General features: G+C 38.5%; 1 protein-coding gene across 25 annotated transcripts in view; it reads right to left on the reverse strand.

The window, feature by feature from the left end:
- LOC127636528 (calcium/calmodulin-dependent protein kinase type II subunit beta-like) overlaps nt 1–14,743 on the reverse strand; it is a 71,942-nt gene extending 57,199 nt beyond the window's left edge. For all 25 annotated transcript variants that reach the window (XM_052117105.1, XM_052117110.1, XM_052117108.1 and 22 more), the window contains exons 1-2: nt 14,467–14,743; nt 6,645–6,739 (exon numbers count right to left, since the gene is read on the reverse strand). In XM_052117105.1, coding sequence (XP_051973065.1) covers nt 6,645–6,739; nt 14,467–14,528 — 157 coding nt within the window. In that variant the 5' untranslated portion in view covers nt 14,529–14,743. The remainder of the gene's footprint in view (nt 1–6,644; nt 6,740–14,466) is intronic.
- Between the last annotated feature and the right edge of the window lie 4,974 nt (nt 14,744–19,717).

A 19,717-nucleotide genomic window follows, 5' to 3' on the forward strand; every position in this document is an offset into this window, starting at 1 on the left:
GCAAGTCTAAATATCTGTTTTGCTGCTTCTCATGTGAATGCATCTTTTTTAAAGGACTTTTAGATATTTTAAAATATTTGTATTTTTAATATTATATTCAACATTCTCAGATAACAATTTGTTCTTCTGCAGTATAGCTGCTAAAGTAAATGTAAGTTGTTTTAAAGGAGTTTAAGATATTTATTTTGGAAAACAAGCCAAAACAAAAACAAATCACAAACATATTTTGTTGCAGTGTAAAATGGGGTGAAGACTTCACCTCTCTCACCTTTCTGTTCACTTCAATCCATCTTTAACTCACATTAAAGCTGCATATTGCCAATTTTCTTCATGATAAGAAATGCACAGTAACACATATTATGATTCAATAAGTCACGAGCCATCATGTTATAATCTAGCTGCATTAAGCGTGTGAGTTCGAGGGACAAGCGTCCCCACGACAGAGTGTGCATCAGCCGGGTGCAGTTTCAATCTCTCCCCATTAGATCGAGACATTCGTGCAACTCATAGAAGAGGTGCTGACCGCACAGAGAAATGCCAGTTTTGGAGTTTGCCGTTATTTACATGATCTGCTTCTGTATCATTTGAACTTTAATAAAGCTATAACGCATTTAAAATAACCGCATTTAAGATGTAAGTGGTATTTTTGCATTCTTTGCGATCTACATCACCTGAAGCTGTTTGGAAAGTTTAGAGCGCATCGGGACTGTGATCTGTGTAATTCTTCCTCTCCTCAGTCAGACACGAAATGCAGTGCTGCTCTCATGCATCATTACAGTTTAATGTGACCTCATGTTACATTATAGCAGATCAAACGACTATACGACAATGACATTTTTGGTTGACAATTTTTTATTGTCGACGTTGCCAATAACGTTGACTAATCATTTCAGCCCTAAATGACCACTCCACAAAATCCACACACGCACACAACAGCTTGTGCAGTTGTCACATTGAGGATTGGGACTGGTGTGAAGCTGTGAGAATGCGACAACCAAACAGTACAAGAGAAATCGCCTCTTCAGCAAACAGCATCAGAACCTCTGGAGAGAAAATTGCTCTGTCTGCTCAAACGACTAACACCAATCTCATTGCCGGACTACAGAACTGAACAAACACAGACAGCAAAACTCACCTGTGCACATAACTCAATTTATACATAGGGGAAGAACATTAAAGAGTCCATATTCTACATTTAAGCAGCATTGCAAAGATTAATTCTATGCAAATATTTCCCTGAAATCCACTTTTAATGTTAGTCAAGTTTTCTTGCATATTCTAATTTTAGTAGATCATTTTTCACTCTCTATCTGACCCTTAGATTTAAACAGGCTGTTTATGCTACTGTACCTTTAAGGCTTCTATATGTAAATGACCTCTGAGACTTATGTTTGGATTTTGAAAAGTTGGTGCTCCATACCAGAATGGAGTCAGGTGGTTTGAGGGGAGGGGCTGTAAAACAAGAGGGCTTGGTGCCATCAGACGAAAAATAAAGTTGATTTAGAGGCGGAGCAAGGTATTACATTTGATTAAAGATTATGTAGACAATATATATATATACTTTTTTTTTAAATAGCATGCACTGATTAATCATGCATGATAAGGCCAGGAGAGTGTATTAAAGGAGTATTCTGGGTTCAATTGAAGTTAAGTACAATCAAAAGCATTTCTGCCATAATGCTAATTACCACAAAATATTATTTTGAGGACACTTATAATGGAAGTGAATGGGGCCAATTTTTGGAGGGTTTAAAGTCAGAAATATGACGCTTATAATTTTATAAAAGCACTTACATTAATTATTCAGTGAAAACTTGTGTATTATTTGAGTTGTAAAGTTGTTAGAATCATAATTTCTACAGTCATTTTAGAGTTTGTTGACATTATGTCATCATGGCAAAAGAAGTTGTAAAATTGGATATAACTTTACACAGAAAAGGTTAGTAAGTGATTTTACCACACTAAAATCATGTCTTGTGGCTATACATTTGAAACTGTGTATTTTAGCGTTTAAGGATTGGCTTCCATTGTAAGTGCCTCACTGTGACAGCGATTTTTGCATTATTGAAATAAATGAGGCACAAGACTATTTATTTCTTTGGTATTCAACATAATGCTGTCGATTGAACTTAACTTTGAACCCGGAACATTCCTTTAAGACATACTTTCAAAAGTCTGTATTAGAATTCAACACAACGGAATACCAGAGAAATTCCTATGCCTATCGATGCAAACAAATTCACCAACATGGCGGAAAACCAAAGATAATCATTCACTACCCAAATGAGGAATCTGTGGTGTGGTGTGGTGTGCCACCACCAATGTGTCCTTGAGCAAGGCACTTAAGTCCAGGTTGCTCCGGGGGGATTGTCCCTGTTATAAGTGCACTGTAAGTCGCTTTGGATAAAAGCATCTGCCAAATGCATAAATGTAAATGAATCTGCTCATTTGAGGCAAACGGTATGCAATAATCATAGGTCTTTCAGAAACAATTACAGCTCAAATCATCGCTTCAGTATTCAGTATCAGTATTTATCCCAGCAGTAAGCCTTTATAATTGGAAACGATCATGGAGCAAATTGCTCTGAGCAACTTAGTGTCTTCAGTCCTGTCTGTATGAGTGTGTGGGTTTTTGGGTAAATCCAGGTCATCTCCATGCTGCACTGCAGGTGCTGCGATTATGCACATAAACTATTCACGCAAATCACAACTGTTCCCATTGCGTACTAAGAGAATCCGTTTTGAAGAATTGTGCTTCTTGAAACCCTGTTGGAGGAATCATGCATTGATTGGATGGATCCTGTGTCAATCACCCAACCCTGGCCCTCCCCCCTCATATTTGCTCCACTTTCCACTCGCTACATTCAACTTATTCCGCAATGGCACAGCTTTCACATGACATTTAAAGATCCCATGAAATCAAAATAGAAGTGTTGTGGCTTTTAGTCCATGTCTGTTAGCTTTGTGGTCATCGGGTCTGTTAGCTTTGTGGTACTATTGGTCTCATTGAATCACGTTACTATACCTACATTTTTGCTTAAAGGTTTTTACTGGTCTTAAAGGTCTCCTGGTGAAATGAACACTAGAGGTGCTAAAACAAACATCACAGCATATTATCAGTTCAAAAACACGTACTTTTTGGCTCTGTTCTTCACACAATGCTATCTTATGACATCTAAACACTTTTACTATCGCACGTGACTTATAACGTCATACTTGTTCGTAATTGGTTAATATATCAAAGCCCATTTCAAGCAAGTCAGTCCTCTCTGCTGTCATCTTTGGAATGCTCTCGGGCATTCTGGGCAGCTATTTTCTTTGAAAACAAGTGATATAAATGTGAAGCTCCCATCTACTTGAATGGGGAAAGACTGAAATTTCCAAAACGGTTGATCATTTTTCGTTTGTTTGTTTTTTCTCCCTTTTTCACCCCAATTTGAAATGCCCAATTCCCAAGTCCTCATGGTGTCATAGTGACTCACCTAAATCCAGGTGGTGGAGGATGAAATCTCAGTTGCCTCCAAGCGGCATCCACGCACAACTCACCATGTGCCCCACCGAGAGCGAACCCCATTATAGGGACCACGAGGAGGTTACCCCATATGACTCTACCCTCCCTAGCAACCAGGTCAATTTGGTTGCTTAGTAGACCTGGCTGGAGTCACTCAGCAAGTCCTGGGATTCGAACTCGCGACTCCAGGGTTGGTAGACAGCGTCTTTACTCAATGAGCCCCCCATTGTCTGTCTCTTCTAAACACCTTCAACAAGTTTTCATTTATTTAGTTATTTTGTGTTTGTTTGTATGCAGGCCTGAACATTGTAGTGTATAGTAGGTTCGGTTTAAATATTGTTTATTTGCTTTTGGGTCTTTTCTATAATCTTCTGATTATTTTTGTCTTCTGCTACACCCAGAGCCGCTGAGTTCAGCATGAGCCGAGCGGCAAAAATAGGCTAGCGCCTAAACTATCCTCTCATTGCCGCATCTGGGACGCACGCTTCTGGGATGTTTCACCTTGTGACTCACTTTTGCAATGTGAAGGGTCTAATCTGTTAACATGGGTGCCGAAAAGAAAACGGCTCACTCACGCCCCACTCACAGAGGATATGTGAAACCGGCGTAAGGCAATACATTTTAACGTTTGCATTATATAACCAACTACATTTACAAGCTTGTTTGGGTGTAAACAAATTGTGCTGTAACTCTGATAGAGCATTTTGATGCAATGGACCGGGGTATGAGTCCTGAAGAGCACATGAGTTGACGTGTGAGCCAAAAAGTAATTGAAGCACCACAAAATGACATGGTCACTTTTTCATCTCACATTTGATTTTTATGACACTATCGGTTAGGTTCAGAGTAGAGAGGTTGGTATTGTTGATTTGAAACACAACAGAGCATTAACCTTAAAAACCTAATCTGTTTGGGAGAAAATTTAACTCGCTTGGAACTTAACGTGTAAGGAAAAACGTACGGTTATTTAGAATTTTTCTAGAATTATGCCACAGTCACATAATTTTCATGAAATCAGGCTGTCTATATGCTAGTGTACTACTAAAAAGGATCTTTTAGAATATTGTGGTGATGGGGGTGTGGCCGAGCAACGGTTTGTAGAGAGTAAGGATTGACACCTGTGGAAAATTATCTCTAACAGCTGTTCTGTGTTGCACTGAGAGCTTGAGAGGGATAAAAGAGGCAATCCAGACCACCGGAAGAGAGAGAGAGAGAGAGAGAGAGAGAGAGAGAGAGAGAGAGAGAGAGAGAGAGAGAGAGAGAGAAACGCTTGCAGCAGTGATCGGGGGCAGGACTATCTGTTTGTTCGATCAACGGTGGAAGAGGGGCGTTTTCAGAAAGCTGTTGCAGAAATTACATACTTCAGCTTTAAAATGTACAGTCTTTCTCTTCCTGGAAAAATAACCAAAAGTATTGATTATTGATCTTGCACTCAGGGGCACATACAAATTTTTGTCCAATCAAATGTTTCTAGAATGATAATGCCCCTCCTTCTAACACCACCTGCATCTGACAAGCAAAAGCAAATAGCAAATCAGCATGGCTGTGATGTAAAATAAAGGTTATTGGCTATTTGTTTTAAATGGGACGAGCCCCTTAAATGTGTAATGCATAAACACAGGAAAGAAAACAGCACTTGTCGAATGATTTCATGGGTTCTTTGAACGACATTCAGAGCAAACCACAAGAATCGAAATCATCTCTAACGTTTGATTGAAAACGAATCCTCACATGGGCGTTTGGGGCCAGCGAAGAGCAAGATGTGGTTAAAAGCTGAGTCAAAACAAAAGCAGCAATGACGAAGTGTCAACCTGAACTTTTTCCGCTTGAAGTGTTGGCTTTGTTAGAGGAGAACAGTAGAAGCGCAGTTCTCAATGTTAAATTCAACCTTGTGTTCTGTACTTAAAGGGATAGTTCACTCAAATGGTGAATGGTTCCTGGGACAAGCATTCTGCCTTACAACATCTCCTTTACTGTTCCACAAAGAAGGAAAGTTATATGGGTTTAGAACAACATGGGGGTGAATAAATGACAAACAAATGTAATTTTTTGGTGTACTATTCCTTTAAGCATGCTTGCTTTAGTTCTGATGCTGAAGCCCCTATGCACCAGCGTGTGCGTGAGTTTGAACATGTTCATGTGTATGTCTGTCTGCATGTGTGTGTGGCCCTATGCCCCTCTCTGTGGGTGCAATCAGTCCCATGCTCTTGGCATCTTGGGCTAACAGACGCGCCGTCTGCAGCATGCCAAATGGTTAGGCTGCCTGTAATGACCTGCAGACCATGTACACCCCACCCCACCCCCGCCATGCACCAACACTTCCAAAACACACACCCACACACATACACAGGCTATCACACAACACCTCAACAAGCAAGTCAACAACAAGCACTGACATCTTAATATTATCCTAGTCTCTTAAACTCATCCATACAACAACCCTCTCCTTTTACCATAAAACTGTGTAACCTTGGTATGAGCCACCACTGACATGAAAAATTTAATTACACCAAATGATGGATGATTCTAAATGATCATCCCAAGGGCTGATCAGACAAAACTTTAAAAAAAAAGGTTAGACACAGCGCAACGAATGGAACAGAACATAGAGACACATAAAGCATATGAGACAAGTTTTTAAAAGTTGAAGTTCTTGACACAATGTCCTAAAAATATGACATTTTAGTCCATGTCTGTTAGTTCTGTGGTCATCTATTTGCTATCAGGTCTCATGGAATCACATTACCTTACCTACAGTTTTGCTTAAACAGTTTACGTGGCTCGTTATACATATCGCAGCAGTTTCGTGGTGAAATGAACACTAGAAGGCGCTAAAACAACGATCATATAATCAGCATATAATCAGTACAAAAATAATATGCTGACTGCTGAAAATACAGTGAGAACCGGTGCAATGGTCAAAGATGTCAATCTAGCTAATATTTACTTGGACGGACACAAAAACACTTTCTGTGTGAACAGCCCCTTACACTATTTAAATACAATAACTGTACTGACTTCATTATTTTGGAGAAAATTCTGGTTACTATTGTAAATATTTGCAAAGGCTAAACAAAACACTTGACATGCTGTCGCAATCGATCTCTTTCACCAACCCCAAAAATCGGCCTACCTCTTGCTGAGAGCTTTTTGGTGTTGATGATTTTGGCAGCATACTCTTGGCCTGTGCACAGCTTGACACAACGGCGCACAACTGAGAAGGCCCCCCTGAAGAAAGAGACGAGAGATGAACATAGCAGCTTAAAAGATCTGCAGATACACACAGTTGAACTTCACACAGAATCCAAAATGCTTAATCTGCTTAAAGGGGTAGTTCACACAAAATTGGCAATTCTATCATCATTTACTCATTCTCATTCCAAAGCGGCATGACATTCGTTTTTCGATGGAACACAAAAAGTGAAACTTGAAAAGTGACACCAAAAGCCAATGTTTCTTTTGTGTCTCATAAGCGAACACAAGGCAATCATTTGAATATGCAGAATCTAATTTGAATTTGCCAGAAATCTCATTCACACATGCACATTTAACTTAATGCATGTTGAGATGCATTGCACCAGGTTTGACGTCAATGACATGGGAAAACATTGGTTCTCATGTGTTTGCAACTGAGGAAAGTTATGCAAGTTTGAATATGCCAAAGTGCAGATGAGATTTAAGAACTTTAGAAGATTATTACTGAATATTTACCCACATTTTTGTCTGTTCTTGGAATATAGTGCATGAATTGTGTTGACTGTTTTTATGGTGGATTTATGGTGCTTTTTGTCCTTTTTGAAGCTTGACAGCCTCAGTATGCATTCACTTTGTGTGGAAAAGTATTCTGCTAAAAGATTTCTGCAAGAAGAAAACAATAATGGTCTAGAAGGACATGAGAGTAAATGATGACAGAATTTGTATTTTTTGTGTTAACTCACTTTTAGGAGAAAAATTATTTGATTTAGCTTAATTTAACTGTAGGGCTGGGTAAACATATTTATTGTCCAACTAACCCTTTAAGCTCTAATATGTTCTGTTTCAGTGGCATACCCAAAATTAAAGGCTTATAACTTGACAAAAACAAAATACAATATAAAAAAATAGGAGGGTCAATTGTTTGGTGTCTTTGTAAAGAACATTTGTTTTCATTTTTTTTTTATATAGATTTTAGATTATGATACATTCTGAGTCTCTCAGCCTAAGAAACTGCTGAACAAAAACACAAAATATGTACCCAAAACTTTTCTTTTCTTATTTTTCTGATTTTACATTATATATCTCTGGGTGTCAATACGATGGCTTTTATTTTGTTCCCAATCATGTCAACTGTATCTGAGAAAATGTTTGTGTTGATACGACAAAGCAATCAAAAGTTATAGCATTACAAAAATAATTTATCATGGTGTTCAAAAACGTCTCCATGTCTCCAAATAATAAAACATAATAATTGTACTTCAGAAATAATTACACATGCAAACACAACAATGACTGAAGGTTTGCATAGCATGCACACATGATTTTAGTAATGAGATTTCACAGAATCAGTGTCTTTTGACTCAACGAGTCTGCATCGAGTCGTGGCGCCATCTCCTGGTGGCCATTTGTAATTTTGTGCTTCATGTGGATTATCTAATGATCTGTGCATCTGATTACATTGTGTGTGTTATGTATACCCTGTCTTGTTTCACTGTTGCCCTCTTGTTTCCCATTTTGTCACTTTTGCATTTTTTGGTTTTCACTTTAGTCCCTTATGTAACTCCATATTCCCCTTGTTAGCGTTCGTGTCTTCTGTCATTGTTTTCACCTGCCCTCATTAGTTTGCCCTTCGCTTCCGTTAATCACCTTGTTATCTTGTTTGAGTTCTGTTCGTTCATTGGCCCCTGTTTCCCTTGTTTATGTATTTATACCCTGTTTCTTTGTTCAGTCCTCGTCTATCGTTGTTTGATGTTAGCCTGGTGTGTGCGTCCCTCCCTAGTCCCCTGTTTGTTCATCGTGGTCAGCTCAACTATTTTATGTTTCTTTTCCCCATCGTGGGTTGTTACTTTGCGTTTGTTTACCAAATAAAGGTCAAACTGCGTTTGGATCCGCATCTCCTCGTCTGCCTCGTTACTCAAGCGTTACAGTGTGTGTGTTCATGTGAAAGATAAACACCTATATAAAATTATATGTGATATTGTATGTTCTGTTTATTTTTCATGACGTTATAAGCGAAAACCCAGCATATAAGCAATAACTTAAATGTTAAAGAAATATACTTTTACTATAAGTAAATATAACTATATTTTTGTCTGTGAGTAAAACAATCAGACTGGTTGTATTCTACTCTTTGAGAGCTTTCCAACAACATATAACACATGGCTATTTCATCAGTTTGATGTTTTTACTGATTGCAATCATATTTACAGTGCAATTAATACAGTTTTTATAAATGATCAAAATGTATCACTTCTGTATATTTCAAAGCATTTGTTCATGTCCGTAAACGATCTCTCTCTCCCGCACGATCCTCTGCAGTCGACCTTTATCCCTCACGGTGGCTTAATTAGCCTAATACGGACCGGGTGTGTAGGATCCCGGCCCCGCCCTCCACCCTGCCACAGTGAGGTCCTGATAAAAATGAATATCTTTGTAATGTACCAAGTTAGAAGGTTCCCTTTATAATTTACAGCATTAGCTGAGAGTGAATTTCTTTCATATTTAAGCAAAACAGACATTATAACTGAAACATATCGCAATCGAATCAAATCAATTCTGGAAATCTGTATCGATACCAAGCATTAATTAACTGATATGAAAAGGGTCAAAATACCAACCGGTTTTACATTTCATTATTCGTAATACATGCCACGACAATACAAGATCAGAACTGAAAACCCAATAAGCAGCTGTTTGATGCAACAATAATCATTATATAAATTTAGCACATATATCTTGCACATTATCAAACACAAGGAGTGAATCTACAGACAGGGAACAAAATGTAGAGCACATGCTGTCTCTCAAGCGCCTGCCTCTTTAGGTCTATTTTCAGAAAGACCTGCGTTATAAAATCACTGGAGACAGTCATGATAATGGTCTGATGTCATTCCTTACTGGCTAATTTTAGCACACCTTGTTACAGTTACACAATCCACTCGGCATGTCTTGAGCAGCAACTCTGAAAAGAAGAGGCGGATCTGTTACGCACAAGACCGTGTCAGCGGGCACTGCCAGAGCTTGACCTACAGGGCTCAAATGCCCTTAGAATATCCCATGTGACAGAAACATGTGATATAGCATATGCCCCCCTGTGACTGCAGGCCAATCACCTGTGTGTGATTCGCTTGGCTGGCTACAAGAAAAGATGCCTAGGAGATGTTGGGAATCTTTAAACACGGGTCATTTCTTGACTTCATCGTACAAAACATCATGCAAGAGTTATAAGGCCTAAAGGTTGATCACACACTAACCATTGTTTTGTTGATCATGGTGCCATGGTATTTTTTGAGTATCTCAGAGTGCCCATGTAAATGCATTGATATATGTATATAGTAATCATTACATACCACATTATACATCAAAGAACCATGGAGGTGGTTGCTTACTAGCCCAAGTAAAGAGCTCACAGATTTTCTACTTCAATGTAAATCTATGGGATTTTTTTCATCCATTTTATAATCCACCAGGCAAAAATTGCATGTGTGATTGCTTAGAAAAGTAATTGCACACCTCTGCTCACCAAGCCGCAAGATTTTAGGTATCATGTCTGTAGCATAAACGGTGCGGGATAAGTTGTGTTTAATGTTTAACACTTAGGGGTTTGACCTATACTGGTCCTAGTATAGGTCATAAACCCCGCCTCCCCATGTTATTCAACGGGACCAACTAAACAATTAAATTACACTTCACATATCTTTTTTCCAAAGATAGTTTCTGTCATTTACTGTAGTTTCTATCACGTTGATGTAATTTCAAGTGTTTGTTTTCAAAATAAGTTAGTTTTTAGTTGGTTATTTGATGCTATAAAAATGGTCCTGTGACATCATGATTGACAGCTGTGATTGACAGGTTCTCTGAGCGACTTTTTTTCGGGATCTTCGGAGGACTGAGGAGATTGGAGCTTTAAATGTAATATCTAAATTTATATAATTAATTATTTCACACCGTCTTAAGTCAAAAGTCAAAAGTGCAGGGGCGTGTGCTTGCGATTGATTCAGCGAGAGTGAGGGCGGGGCCTTGATTTCGCGGCTTTACTTCCTGCTCACTACTGCGCAGGTGCGCAGACTCAAGTCCCAAGATGTCAGCGCCATATCGGGACACTGGCGGCTTCAGTTCTCACCAATGGAAAAGAGCGAAGGGGCGTCGTCCATCTTTTTTTACAGTCTATGGTTTGACCACAGATATTCATTCTAATTATCAGTTCATGCACCAACCTTGTTGTTTCATCTAATATCTCGGCCTCTGAGTGGACTAGAAGCTTAATCTAGGGATCATTAGAAAGCAGAGATCCACCCCATTGCGGTGACATAAAATGTTTTCATCAGTAGTTGAACTAATATTTTTCTGATGATTTGTTTAGCATGCTTATCCTTCAGGATGGCATATTTTGTTCTGGACATCTAAGATATAACATTGGATTATTCACACATGCAAGCTCACAGACAAGTAAACAATGGCTCATTTTTTTTAGAGAACTTTTAATGTAAAAGCAGTTATAAAGTTTTTAGCTATTTGGGGCTTACAGCAGCAGTTAATGGAGCATAAAAAAGATGTTTGTATTTGATGACAGAAATCATATTTCACTTTGTGATTCTTTTGAAAATCTTTCAAACTGTGGTATTAGGGCAACAAAATGAAACGTATAGTCACATTCCTGAGAGTTCATTTGATATATGACTTGTCCATTTATATGCTATGTGAAGGACTTCAATTTTTTTATATAAATAGTTCTACCCCATTACCTCTCATGTCTATATATTCTTCAGCTGTCACAGAAACACAAACAGATGTACATTTACATTTATTCATCTGGCAGATGCATTTATCCAAAGCGACTTACATAAAAGGAATAATACACAATAGGTGATTCATCTTAAGGAGACAGTGGTAAGAAAATTGCTGCATTGCAAATTTTCACTAGCGTCAGAGTAAAAGTATCCAAGGTAGATTAGAGTGCAACAAGTATATATATATTTATATTTATGAGTGAATGGTGCTCATGGGAAAGATGTGTTTTAGCCATTTTTTGAAGACAGAATGAGAGTCTGCTACACGGATGGAGTTGGAAAGATCATTCCACCAACGTGGTACAGTTAACCCGAAAGTCTGGGAAAGTGTTTTGGTGCCTCTTTGTGTTTGTGTTGGTACAAGATGCCACTCATTAGCATTCTGCAGGCTTCTGGTGGGAACTTAGCTCTGCAGAAATGATTGTAAGTAAGCCAGCATGGACATATTACCGTAATTCATGTTTTAAATGTATTTTACATAAATAATATTATTTAAAAAATATGTGTGACCTAAAAAGTTATTAACTTCTTTAAAAATCAGTAGCTGTAATCGAATTAAAAAGCCTTTGAAATGAAGTGCACTACACTACTTATTGAATTAAAAAAATGTATTAGATAACACCCAACACTGATTATAATTAATTTATGATGCACATTAACATGAATGTATTTAAAGAATTATAATATTGCAGGCTTGTCAGTGTAATAGAACAATCTTCTGAGAAGGTTATGTAGTGTTACATCAGTGAGCTGTTATCTCTTGACCGAGTCAGTGCAGCACGAGGCTAGAGACCTGTCCATCTGCAGATCTTTAACTGTAATCGTAAATGTGTATTTTCATTAGTGCCAGAAGAAGCAGCCTGAACCGTCTCACAAGAATCACTGGGCTGATTTATTGCCAGGAAGATCGACCCATCAAGCTGTGAGCTGCTGAGGTAGACTGGCACACAGCAGCAGAAAACTTATCTCTGTGCAATGAACTTCACAACAAACAAAGCAGCTTTTGGTCTGACATGTCATGAAATGCAGCTATTTAAAGGGATAGTTCACCCAAAAATGAAAAATCTCTCAACATTTACTCCATCCCAGATGCGTATGATGAATATCTCAGCCCTGCAGGTCCATACAATGCAAGTCAACAGGGTTCAAAGGTGTTCGCTGTCCTTTTCTGCATATCACGGCGCCGTTTTGTGGTCCGTACTGTATAACGTGGTGGCTCATTTTTGCTTATCGCAGCCCATTCGGCACGTTTCGAAGCCAATCCACCGGCCTGCTCGGTTCTCCCGATAGCCAGTCCACCCCTGATCGGCCCCAAAATGCGTCGGCCCTCCGGAAAAATGCCCGGTATGCCAGATTATCAGTCCAGCCCTGCCCACACCTATCATATCATTTCTGAAGACATGGATTAAACCACTGGAGTCGTATGGATTGCTTTTATGCGGCATTTATGTGCTTTTTTGCATTTTGAACCCTGTAGACTTGCATTGTGAGTACCTACAGAGCTTAAATATTCTTCTAAAAACCTTTCTCGTGTTGTGCAGAAGAAAGTAATACACACTTAAAAACTGAGTAACAAATAAATAACGAAACGTTTAATTGCTGAGAGGAATATGTTGAATATTTCATAGATGTGGTATTATTATCTGAGAGACACATGTTTGTTACTATTATCGTGGATTTACACACACGTGGACGTTCAATAATTCAGGAGAAAACGGAGCAAAAGAAAAGAAATACTGACTGTGTGTGGGGGGCAGAAGAGTAAAATCATTTCATAACGTCAGGCTGCAGGCATGTACACACACACACACACACCACACACACACACACACCACACACACACCACGGCTATCCTTATGAGGACTCTCTATAGACATATTTATTTTTATACTGTACAAACTATATATTATATCCCCTAACACTACACCTACCACTAACCCTCACAAAATAACTTTCTGCATTTTTACATTTTCAATAAAACATCGTTTAATATGTTTTTAAGCGATTTTCATCATGAGGACTCTAGAAATGTCCTCATAAACCACATTTATAACATAACACCCTTGTAATTACCAGTTTGTAACCTAAAAAATGTCCTCGTAAACCACCCAAACCCGCCCACACACACACACACACACCGATTATAGACAGCAAACAGCCGCCCGGGCAGCTCTGGCAGCTCCAAATGTCACCGGACACACACAGATACAGTGTAGCGACTCTTCACTCAGTTAATGATACATTGTAGCGAACTAGCGATCACTTTAGAACGCGTGTAGTGACTCTTCATCAGGAGATACACTGTAGCGACCGACTCGCATGTTTAACGTGTCGCTACAATGTATCGCCCTAAACATTCCCGCCAAATTAGCCCCCAAATCGAACATATTTACGCATTGTAACAGCTGCTCCGTGCATTCTACATAAAATGAGTTCAAACTCCCCCCTAATGTTTTCGGAAACCCCCCTCATGTATATTCCGCATGCAATGCACCAGAGCTCAAATGTGCCAAAACACATGCAATACTGAAAAAGTGTCACCGAATATCTCTGTATACAGTTGACTGAATGCTCACTGTCACATGCACAGTATAGTGGGAGTATAGCAATGCAACTCCCTCTAATGTTACCTGACAGCTCCTGAGAGTTCAAAGGGCCCAAAGCACATGTAGTACCTTCTCAAGTAACACACGAGTGCTAATGATTATGATAAGAGACTCTATATAATTACATTTACACTAAAACATGCAGTGGTGTGAGTATTTAAATACATCTCTTTTGAATGTTTCCTCCATGCAACATCCTCGCAATGATGACCCAATACCTCATTGATATAACAGTCAGTGATCGTTAAACACTCCTGATGACATGAGCAGTGTTAATGAGTATTCAAAAGCAATATTTGATATGAATATATGACATCTGGCTTATGCATTTACCCCAGCAAAGTGACATGGTACAAAATCTTACTTTCCAAGTTCTTCATAAAGCTGGAACTCGTCGGTAAAGCGCGTACAGGTTGTCGTTGCCATTTCTCACTCGGCTGTGTTTGCCCTAGTTCGTGGCAAAATCCAAGTACGCGTCAACACTACGATTTTGCTTCTGTGCCTTCGAGCTACGAGATCTAAATGATAGAAACTCAACGTAGATGCGGATATGAGTGCGGGAGAGGTTCGCCGACGAGCAGGTACGACTGCCGTTTCAACCTCTCACCGAATGCGCCGTACAACTGCAGTCCACTTCTTTTCCGCTGCACTGAAGCGCTGACAGAGAGATGCGCTCTGTCACCGGTAGAGGGCGCAGCGGAGTTGTGATATTACTCCTGCAGCTGAACAATTTTAAGTGTATTTTAGTACACAGTTTTCATTTCCACCTATTGGAAGATGGGACAAACCGGTTATACACTCACTGAGCACTTTATTAGGAACACCATGGTCCATAAAGGAACATAAAGTGCTCGATGTGGTCTTCTGCTGTTGTAGCTCATCCTCCTCAAGGTTCGGCATGTTGTGCATTCTGAGATGCTATTTTGCTCACTACAGTTGTACAGAGTGGTTATCTGAGTTACCATTGCCTTTCTGTTAGCTCGAACCAGTCTGGCCATTCTCCGTCTGCTGAATTGCTGCTCACTGGATGTTTCTTTGTTTTTGGCACCATTCTGAGTGACCTCTAGAGACTGTTGTATGTGAAAATCCCAGGAGATCAGTAGTTACAGAAATACTCAAACCAGCCCGTCTGGCTCCAACAATCATGCCATGGTTGAAATCTCTGGGATCATATTTTTCCTCATTCTGATGGTTGATGTGAACATTAACTGAAGCTCCTGACCCCTACGAGTTTATGCAATGCACTGCTGCCACACGATTGGCTGATTTGATTACCGCATGAATAAGTAGGTGTACAGGTGTTCCTAATAAAGTGCTCATTGAGTGTTTGTACTTGAGAATGTGTTGTGATCATTTTTATCTATACAAGAAAAGCACATTTTTAAGCCTTATTGTACAGAAATACCTCATTTCAGTTCCTGTTAAATTAATGATTCATACAATGTTGGTCCATGTTATGATGAAAGTGAATTTGGGATGTTCGATTATTTGAGCAAATGCATGCACAAACCAGCTTTGATTGTACATCTGTATCTGATTTGACTGTTTGTCTGTTCAGCCTGTAATATTTCATGATATATTAGGATAGACAAATGTTTAGGAAAAACACCCCTGATCCAAAATATCAGGTAAATACATTTTAAAGCTGCCATTCGTTTAATAGAAGGTTTCAATGCCAATAGTGCATGAATGAAAAAATATAACTCTTTTGTGTTTAATACCGAGGTTGTGTTGGAAGTTTAGGATGCTAATGACACAAGAACTGTGAGTCTGTCCTCCAGAGTTTTCCCACACTTTGACCATTCACAAATATACACAACAATTAAAGTGTGTCCATGTGATTGTGCACTTCCTGTCCAAAGATGAGCTGAAGACAGAGCCAGAGAAGACTGTTGGAACACTTCCAGAACCTGCTGACATCATCTGAGCAGAACAGGAAGGAGAGTGTCCCGCCTCGGCAAGGAGATGCATGTCAACAAGAGCGCCATCTGATCATATCTGAACTCATATTAGAACTCTTCATATTTTAATGTTTCTCTTGTTGAGAAAAAGTGTTTAACCAGTTCAAGTATGAGATATTTATACTGTGAAGTGATGACTCTATCTTCTCTGAAGACTTCATGTAAAGCAGCCCACATGGAGAAATATACTGCCATATATATTTAAGGGATAGTTCACCCAAAAATGAAAATTCTCAAATCGTTTACTCACCCTCGTGACATCCTAGACGTGTATGACTTTCTCTGCTGAATGCAAAGACAGAATTTTAGAGGAATATTTCAGCTCTGTAGGTCCATACAATGCAAGTGAATGGTTACCAGACATTTCAAGCAACAAAATTCACACAAAAGTAATCCATACAACTCCAGTGGTTTAATCCATGTCTTCAGAAGAGATATGTTCAGTGTAGGTGAGAAACAGAATAATATTTAAATCCTTTTTTTTTACTATACATTTTCCTCCCTGCCCAATGGGTTGTGATATGCACAAATAATGTGAATCAGCAAAAACAAATGAAGAAAGTGAAAGTGGAGATTTATAGTAAAAATATTCAACTTCAACTTAAATATTGATCTTTTTCTCAACCACACCTTTCATATTACTTCAGAAGACATGGAATTAACCACTGGAGTATTATAAATTATTTTATGCTGCCTTTATGTGCTTTTCGAGCTTTAAAGTTTTAGAACCCATTCACTTGCATTGTATACAGAGCTGAGATATACTTCTCAAAATCTTCATTTGTGTTAAGCAGAAGAATTTCATACACATCTGGGACGGCATGAGGGTGAATACATGATCAGAGAATTCGTATTTTGGCGTAAAATATCAATTTAAGACAAAGTTGACTCTTATAATCTAAACATTTTCATTTGATTTAAATTGTCTGTATTATTGCTGGCTCAGGAGTGTAAAGAGATGAATTTCCGTCTTCATGATCATTAACATTTAGTCTGACTTTGCTTTGATAAAAGTCAATATACAGTTAAATGTTTAAACTCTTTTCATTAGACTAAACAGTCCAACAGTCCACAAGTTTTTCTCTATGGAGGAAAATGTTATAAGAATAAATCCATCATATCCTGCTTCCAGAGTTATTAACTGTCCATGTTTATGAGGATTTTAGTTTGTCAGCATGTGTTTGTTGCTGACTATGAGGCTGTTTTTCATACACTGATCTTTTGTCAAATTAAGCAGTCTTTTTTTTATTTTTTATGAATGAATGTTGACATCAGTCATGAAAATAAAAATGAAAACTTCACTACTTTTCCCATATTAAGAAGGCTGACAGCACCACAAACATTTGCAAACTGATCAATCTATTTTTTTTTTTTTTTGCACCTCATTCTATTTATTTATAAATCAAATTTATGTTTATGAATATTTATACATTAATTTGTCACTTTGAAATGTTTCAAACCCCATTAAAGAAGCACGTCTGTAATATAAATGAGGCGTAGACTTTTTGAGTTATCGCTTAGTTTCAATGGCTCAACATTTATGGAAGAGAAAACTTTGAATATATCGGAAAGAAGTGAAAGGTTGAATCAGTTTCTTATTCATTTTAATGCATTAATAAAGAGTTTATTTTTTATTTTATTTTTATTTTTTTGCTATGTAGGCCCCTAGGCCTATTGCACAAAAATAGAACTGACTTGAATAACCCAAACCACCCAATAAAAGTGGTAAAAACCACCGTTGTAAAAAATTTTAATCTATATATTATTATTGGCCCATTTTCCTTGAGTTCAGACGGCACGAAACACTTCTCAATGTAGAATTCCGAATGAGACGCGTGTAGCGATTATGATGTCACAATGTTACTCAGGCAAGAGAAGGAGAAACATGTTCGTTTTCCAGCGCACATCCACAGATCACTGTCGACTACTAAACAGTTCAAACAAAATATACTTTGTAGATGAAGACTTTATGGATCAGCTGACGGCAGCATGGGAAGAGGAGAAGAGCGGCTGGGAGAATCAGGTGATAAAGCTGAGAAATGAGAAAATCCAGCTTGAAGAAGCACTGAAGGTGGACAAAACAGCCGAATGGGGAGATGAGGGCAGAGGCCTGGAGAATCAGGTGATAAAGTTGAGAAATGAAAAAATCCAGTTCGAAGAAGCACTGAAGGCCGAGAAAGCAACTAACCAGAAGATCCAAGAACATCTCCATGAAAGGGACTTGCAGCTACGTGATAGAGACGTAGAGATCTTGTCTTTGAATCGGCATGTGAGGCAGCTGCTTGATCTTGTGAGGGAGCAACAGCAAGAAATCTCTCAGCTAAAGATGGAAAAGAGATCCGCAGCTGAAAAAAATGTAGATGAAAAGAGAGCTAAGGCCCAACAAGAGGTTGAGATGAAGAGAGAGAAAGCCAAGCAAATGGTAGATGAAGAGACAGCCAAAGCAAAGCTGAAGGTAACCAAAGCTGAACTAAAGGCGGAGGAGAAGATTGCAAAAGTAAGACAAAAGATGAAGGAACAGAATGCCAAAGACCAGCTGAAGAGAGCCAAGGTCGAGCTAAAGGTTGAGAAAAAGAGAGCCTTAGCTCAGGTAAAGTTGGATGAAAGGCGAGCCATAGCCCAGCAAAAGATGGATGAGAAAAGAGCCAACGACCAGCTGAAGTTAGAGCATCAGAAAGTGAAAGACCAGCTGAAGGCACACATGGAAGCCAGGACTCAAAGAAAGGCAGAGGAGAAGCGAGCTAAGACTGGTGAGAAGGCAGCTGAAGCTGAGCGAAAGGCTGAAGAAAATGGAGAGGAAAGCAAGCCAAAGCCAAGACGTCCCCTGTGGAGATGCCTCAAACTTGAAAGTAAACTTTCATAAAAATTTCAGAAATGCAAAAACAAAACGTGCATTTAAAAATGGTGAAACATGCTTGGCAATAAAAGACTATTCTCCACACACTTGTACTGTATATCATTGAACTAAAGTAAAACATCAAACAACATTTCTTTAGACATGTGAAGCAAAAGATCTGAGATTCTGTCTTTTTTTTTATATATATATATATATAGATCTTTTTAGTGATTCCATGCAGCAAATCAAATAGACATAACAGAAAATGCAAAATCATATCACATGGAATCATATCTCCCCCACCAATTAAAAATTATTCTGTTTGATGTCATAATGTCATTAAAGCAAAAGCGGGGCACATACCAAATACAATACAGTAAAAGTGTTATATCTGTTCCTGAAACACATATTCACCCTTTTTTATCACTTGCATTCCTCTCTTTTATTTAAGAAGTAGATTTATTGCATGGTAACATATCAGGAACTCTTTCCACGTGGAAAACTAAAAAGAAAACAAAGTGAGTATGCTATTTTTGCATGTGAATTAATGTGCTAGTAGCTTATGTGTTTATCAATGTGTCTGCTTAATGAGTGTACAAAAACAAAGTCAGGCCAATGTGGCTCTGAAAACATACGGAAGCAATTAAAATGCAGTTTGATATACATACAGTACAGTGCAAAAGTTTTAGCAACTTGTGAAAAATGTTGCATAGTGAGGATGTCTTCAAAAATAATGACATAAATAGTTTTTAATTATCACTTAATGTCATACAAAGTCCAGTAAACATAAAAAGCTAAATCAATATCTGGTGTGATGA

The sequence above is a fragment of the Xyrauchen texanus genome, chromosome 44 (assembly GCF_025860055.1).
Source record: "Xyrauchen texanus isolate HMW12.3.18 chromosome 44, RBS_HiC_50CHRs, whole genome shotgun sequence".
NCBI classification, from domain to species: Eukaryota; Metazoa; Chordata; class Actinopteri; order Cypriniformes; family Catostomidae; genus Xyrauchen; species Xyrauchen texanus.